The following is a 6,338-nucleotide window of genomic DNA, read 5'->3' as shown; positions in this document are numbered from 1 at the left end:
GGATAACAATTCAAGAAGCTATTATACCATGCAAAAAAAATACATTTTGAGCAATGTCTTTTTGTTCTTGAAAGTGTTTCAAATATGGGGAAGTAAGTCACTACTGGATAGATCGTCTTTTGGAGTAGAAATTAACAGGTTACCAGATTATCAGGGACAAGCTCAAGGAATAGTTTTTTTTATAACTGAATTTTTAGTAATGTCTTTTGATTTATCAAATGCTTCTGCAAACTTTATAAATTTAACGAATCAAAATTTAAGTAAAATATAGATCAATGTGTGATTATATTTTTAGATGATATATTGATTTATTTTATTACTGATGAGATTATGTTGAATATTTGAGATTAAAATAAATCTATTAAGAAAATATAATTGTATGATAAGTTCTTAAAATCTGAATTTTTGTTAAAGGATATTGCATGTATATGTATATACTAAGTGATTAAAAAAATCTCAGTGGTTCTAAATCGTGAAAACAATATAAAAAAGATCTACATCAAAGAGTTTTACAAAGGTCCATAATTTTGTTTGTCTTGCTAGGCCTTCAGGGGATTTGTCAAGGATTTTTCATAGGTAACTATTCCATTGTCCAAACTAATGAGAGAAGATTTTGATTTTGAATGGTTAGAAGAATATGAGAATAGTTTTGAAAATTGGAAAATAAATATGAAAAATATTCTAGTATTAGCTATTTCATGAAGAATATAAGGGTTTCAAATTTGCAGTGATGCATCATTGAAAGAATTGGGATGTGCTTTAATGCAAACTAGAAAAATGATTTCTTAGGCATCAAGAAAATTTAAATCACATAAGAAAAATTACCTAACTCATTATATGAGATTAGCAGCTATAGATTTTACTTTAAAGATTTGGAGACGCTGTTTATACTGAGTAAAATATATTTTTCTTGATGATGCATCACTGCAAATTTGGATGTAAATTTGTGAGTAAAATTACCTAACTCATTTTTTTATTGATTGTCAAATTTTGAAATATATCTTCACATTGGAGTTAAATTTGTGACAAATGAAATGGCTTGAGTTGTTGGTTAAATGCTATGTTATGGATGTATAATATTGTCTTGGAAAAGCTAATATTCCAGCTAATGCTTTGAGGCGAAAGTTCACATATATTGCAAGCTGGATAATTATGCAAGACTTTGAGTTAATTGAAGAAATAGATGCGGCAGTCGAAGGTCCAAAGTTCTAATGACAGAATATAAATGCCAGATGATCATGAAACCAACTTTAGAAGATAGAATTAAACATGCTCCGAAAGTTGGTGTTGAATATTGCAAATTAGTTGAATAATTTTAGATAGAAAAGTTGAAGTCACTATATATATGGTGTGTTACAAATAAGTTGCAATTATGGATGACTAATGATTCTAATTTGAGTCTAGAGATTTTATATGAAGCTCATTATTTTTATTATACTATTCATCTAGGGAGTTCTAAGATATATGAGATTTGAAAATATTACTTTATTGCAAAGGTGTGTGGAGGGATATAGTTAAGTATTTAGCTAACTGTGAAAATTTTCAGATTATTAAGGTTAAATATCAGAGACGACATCTGCTATTGTCGTTACCCATTCAAGGGTGAAAGTGAGAAGATATTGTAAAGAATTTGTTTATTAGATTTCTCAGATATAGACAGTCATAATTATATTTCAATAATAATTGACAGATTGATCAAGTTTGCTTTTATTTATTTATTTTATTTTTTTACTATTAAGCTGACATATTTAGTTGAAAAGCTAGCAAAAATTTATGAGGAAAAAGTTTGTTAGATTACATGGCATACCAAAGGTGACTGTACGAACAAAGATGACAGATTTATATCTAGATATGAAAGAACATTTATAAAAGATTGACAACTGAATTGCGTCTCAAGATGACATTTCATCCATAGATTGATGGCTCGTAAGAAAGGATAATTCATGCATTACAAGATTTTTTGGAATTATCTGTTTTGGATGTTTGCAGTAGCTTAGAGGATCATGTTCCAATAATGGAGTTCGATATTAGCAAAAGTTACCAATTAAATATTAAGATACACCTTGGGAGGCACTATTTTTTTTTTTTTTTGAGAAGATGCATATAGCAATTTTATTGAAAAAAGCAAATTACAAGATTTAAGTGATAGCTACTCTATCACCTTCCTCCTTTAATAAAGAAATAAAATTAGGAGGAATATTATTACAAGACAAATCGTCCCAAAAAAATCTATAGAACAAGCAATGTTAACACAACAATCGGCTAACTTATTACCATCTCTACCAATACAATGAAATAAAATTTGATTGAATTCCTTTAGAAAAGAGAAATCAATACCTTTGCCGAGATCCAATTTGAACTCCCCTTTATTCACGAAGTTTTGAATAAATTTGATAACATTGTAATTATCACCTTCTATGATAATACCTTTAGCTTCAAACATCCATCCTTGCAAGAAATTCTTCAATGAAAGAATTGAATACAATTCCAGTTGTGAAATATCCCAATGCAAGCAAGAGGAGCCATAAGCACATAAAAATCTTACTTTATAGTCTCTAATGACACCTCCAACACCACCTTTATAAGAATTTAATAGTGAATCATCAACATTAAGCTTGATCCATTCGTGAGGAGGAGGATACCAAAAAGAAGACGGCTTATTTAGCCGGTTAATATCCTAGTAGTCCGAATATACATTAAGCTTAAAGGAGGACATAGCATAGCAAATTGAATTTGCTGCAATAGAAGAAATTCCGTTTTCTTTCTTATCATGAACTAACAAATTTATGCTCTTCCAAGTAAAGAACACAGCTGAGCAATACAAATTAGCCAAAAAAGGATTTGAGCTGGATAATTTAGACAAGATCTTATAAGAATCCTCCAAGTTATAGTTAACTGGAACCTGAAATCCTCAAGAGATTAGCAGTTTTAAAACTTTAATCGGGAATGCACAACCTGTAGCAACATGAGCCGTATCTTCTGCACTTGAACATCCTCTCGGGCATCCATTCCAATCCAATATCCTTCTGTAAAACAGTAAGTCATTAGTTGGAATTGCTTTCAAATTTAATCTCCACCAGAAAGCTTCAACCTGCGGCCAAAGATGGAGTTTTTTAATCAACTTCCAGTTGATGTCTTCCTCAACCATATTAGTATTTTTTCCCATTATCAAAGCCGATAATGACTTGCCCGAAAGCTTAAACATCAATTCTAATTGATCTTCAGTGTTATGTGGATCGGTTGGAACCATGGTAATTAGCTCCACTAGTTGCCGTCAGAAGAAAATTTTCAGCTTTGGGATATCCCAAACTCCTTCAGCAATAAATTCATTAAGGCAATCAGAATTATGATCTAAGCAAGCAATGAATGTAGGCCATTTTTCAAATTTCTTATCTAACAACCAAACATCTTCATTTATATTTATGCTTAGACCATTAGAAATATTCCATCTCACCACATGCTTCAGATGACTAGCTCCATTTAACAGAATTTTCCAAGTTGAAGAAGTAGAGCTATTATATTAATAATTCCAAATTTCTCTACCATATTTGGCAATTAAGGATCTATTAAGGAGAGTTGAAGGATTATTGATGAAGTTCCAAGCAAATTTAGCCCTCAAGGGACCAACTCTTTGAGAAGAAGAAATAACTCCTTGCCCACCATATACTTTGGGTCTACAAATCACATCCCAAGCAACATAATGAAGCCCAAATTCCCCTCCTTGCTTTTGCCATAAAAAATCTCTTCCCATTTTATCAATGTCATTTAAGACCCCCATAGGGACAAGAGAATGAGTAGATACAAAAGTGGTGAGAGAGAAAAAAAAAACAGATTTTAGAAGTAATAACTTCCCAGCAAATGAAATATATTTGTTTCCCTAAATATTTAGTTTACTTGAAGCCTTCTCCAATAAGCTTTGAAAGTCCGCAAATACCAACCTTCTCAATGCCACTTTAATACCAAGATAGCTCATCTTATTGACCACTTTAAATTTTCTGGAAATAGAATTTTTCCTCCTTTTTACAGCTTTCCCAAACAAGATAGCAGATTTTTGGGGATTAATAGTTTGGCCGGACCACATCCCATAATTCTTCAGAATTTTGTCAACTCTCTTTGCACTTTTAATATTAGCTTCTGAAAAAACAATGATATCATCTTCATACTGCAAATGAGTAATTCTTTTTGCATTTGCAGAGATCATAATACCAATATTCTTCCGTCTTTGTGAAAATGCATCCGAGAGTAATTGAGAGCACAAGATAAGTAGATAGGGAGACAAAGGACAACCTTGTCTAAACCCACTTTCTCCTTCTATCCAATTTGAATTGCATCCATTCACCATAATAGAGAATTTCGGTTTTTGAATACATTGTAAAAGCAGATTACTGAAACAAATAGGAAAACCGAATATAGAGAGAACTTGTTCCAAAGTTGACCAGTTCATGCTATCATAAGCTTGTTCCATATCTATTTTAATAGCCATAATACCCTTTCTAGCTTTCGAAAATTTAAATTTGTTGAAAATCTCTTGTGCAAGTAAGATATGGTTGGATAAAGACCGACCTCTAACAAAGGCCGCTTGCTCTTTAGAAATAATTTTAGGGAAAAAACTTTTCATTCTATTTAACAACATTTTAGCCACAATCTTATAGATTGAATGGCAAAGGCTAATAGGTCTATAATGAGCAGGGTAGACCGGGTTGTCCTTCTTAGGAAGGAGAATAACTAAAGTATTTTTCCATTCATCACACATATTTCCAGATTTGAAAAAAAGACTAATGGCATCCCAAACATCAATCATAATAATATGCCAATAAGATTTAATAAAGGTATAGGAAATACCATCCACTCTGGGAGAGATATTAGCTTCCAGATTTTTGATAATTAGATCCAGTTCATTTTTGGAGAAATCGGCTGACAGCATATTCTTTTCATCATCTCCTAGCACATAAGGTCTCGGCCAGTTATTTAAGTTGCAATTTCTGTACTTCCATTTTTCCTTGAACAACTGAAAGAAAGTGTGTTTAATCATCTTTTGGTCTTCAACTAACGTGCCATCAATTTCCTTGATTTGATGAATCCAGTTTCCACTTTGTCTAGCAGACGCATAGGCATGAAAAAATTTAGTATTTGTATCTCCTTCCTTTGCCCATTTAACCTTTGCTCTTTGATTCCACCATGTATTCAGCCTTCCAAGAGTCAAGTTAAGCTCAAACACTTTAGCTTTGAGTAAAGCTAATTTAAATTATGAAAGACCACCATCCACCTCCTCTTCAATCTGTAAATCATAAATTTCTTTTTTAAGTTGCTCCTTCAAAGTGTTGAGTTCAATGTGCTTTGCTTTACTCCAGAAGAAAACCTCCCTCATGGCACTCTTAAATTTAAGATTAAGGCATTGGAAGGCATCCCCACCGGTTTTCTTATTCCATGAATTAGCCACAATCTAGTAAGCAACAGGATACGAAGTCCAGACATCTTCAAACCTCATCAATTTTTTTTTAACAGGAGAGGAAGAAATATTAATTACAATCGGATAGTGATACGAAGCAATTTTAGCTAGGTGACGAACCACCGGAATTTGAATAGATTCCAAAGCTGAAGAGTTTAACAAGCAACGGTCCAATCTTTCAAAGATATGACCACCTCCTTTTTTGTTGTTACACCAAGTGTACTTTGGACTAATCACCCCAATGTTATGGAAATCACCTTGATTCATAAATGCACAGATATCTTGTGCACCTTGATTTAACACAAATTTCTTCCCTCCCATTTTATCATTTTGTGTCAATAGACAATTAAAATCGCCTCTTATGATAAACGGAAACTCTATATCAGAGAATGATCCCAAATCTTTCCATAGCAGCCTTCTCTTGTAAATGTCATTACTACCATATACAGGAGCCACTAACCACCTCTTCTTATTAGACAAAGTTAATTCACCAATAACAGTTTGTGATGAAGATTTCAATACAGTAAAGGAGGCAATTAAAGAATTCCATAGGATCAACATACCTCCAGAAAGTTCAACCGAGGGAACTATAAAAAAATCCCAACTATTGCCAATCAATTGACCAACTTCTACTTTAGAAATAGAAGTGATTTTAGTCTCCAATAATCCCATGAAAAAAATATCAAAGTTTTTAATAATTTCCTTCAAATAGTGAGAGGCGTCTTTCTTCCTAATCCCCCTACAGTTCCAAAACGTTATTGAAAGACATTTGGTATTAGAAATGAGATTGCTCCCCTTCCTAACTCTTCTTCCCATCTCCTCCTTTTTGTTCTTCATCAGTAAATTATGATTTTCCAAAGATTTAAGCTCTTTTTGGAGCTTAAATTTC

At 32.4% G+C, this 6,338-nt stretch overlaps 1 protein-coding gene across 1 annotated transcript; it reads right to left on the bottom strand.

Annotated features, from left to right (window-relative positions):
- Positions 1–5,245: 5,245 nt before the first annotated feature.
- Positions 5,246–6,010, bottom strand: LOC110108013. Its single transcript, XM_020838500.1, has 2 exons — positions 5,528–6,010; positions 5,246–5,443 (listed from the first exon to the last, which is right to left on the bottom strand). The coding sequence occupies exons 1-2, from the start codon at positions 6,008–6,010 to the stop codon at positions 5,246–5,248; spliced, it is 681 nt and encodes a 226-aa protein (XP_020694159.1).
- Between the last annotated feature and the right edge of the window lie 328 nt (positions 6,011–6,338).

This window comes from Dendrobium catenatum, unplaced genomic scaffold (genome assembly GCF_001605985.2).
Source record: "Dendrobium catenatum unplaced genomic scaffold, ASM160598v2 fragScaff_scaffold_325, whole genome shotgun sequence".
In the NCBI taxonomy this organism is placed as follows: domain Eukaryota; kingdom Viridiplantae; phylum Streptophyta; class Magnoliopsida; order Asparagales; family Orchidaceae; genus Dendrobium; species Dendrobium catenatum.
The sequence above is the reverse complement of the archived record's forward strand: the minus strand, read 5'-3'. Positions and strand labels throughout refer to the sequence as shown.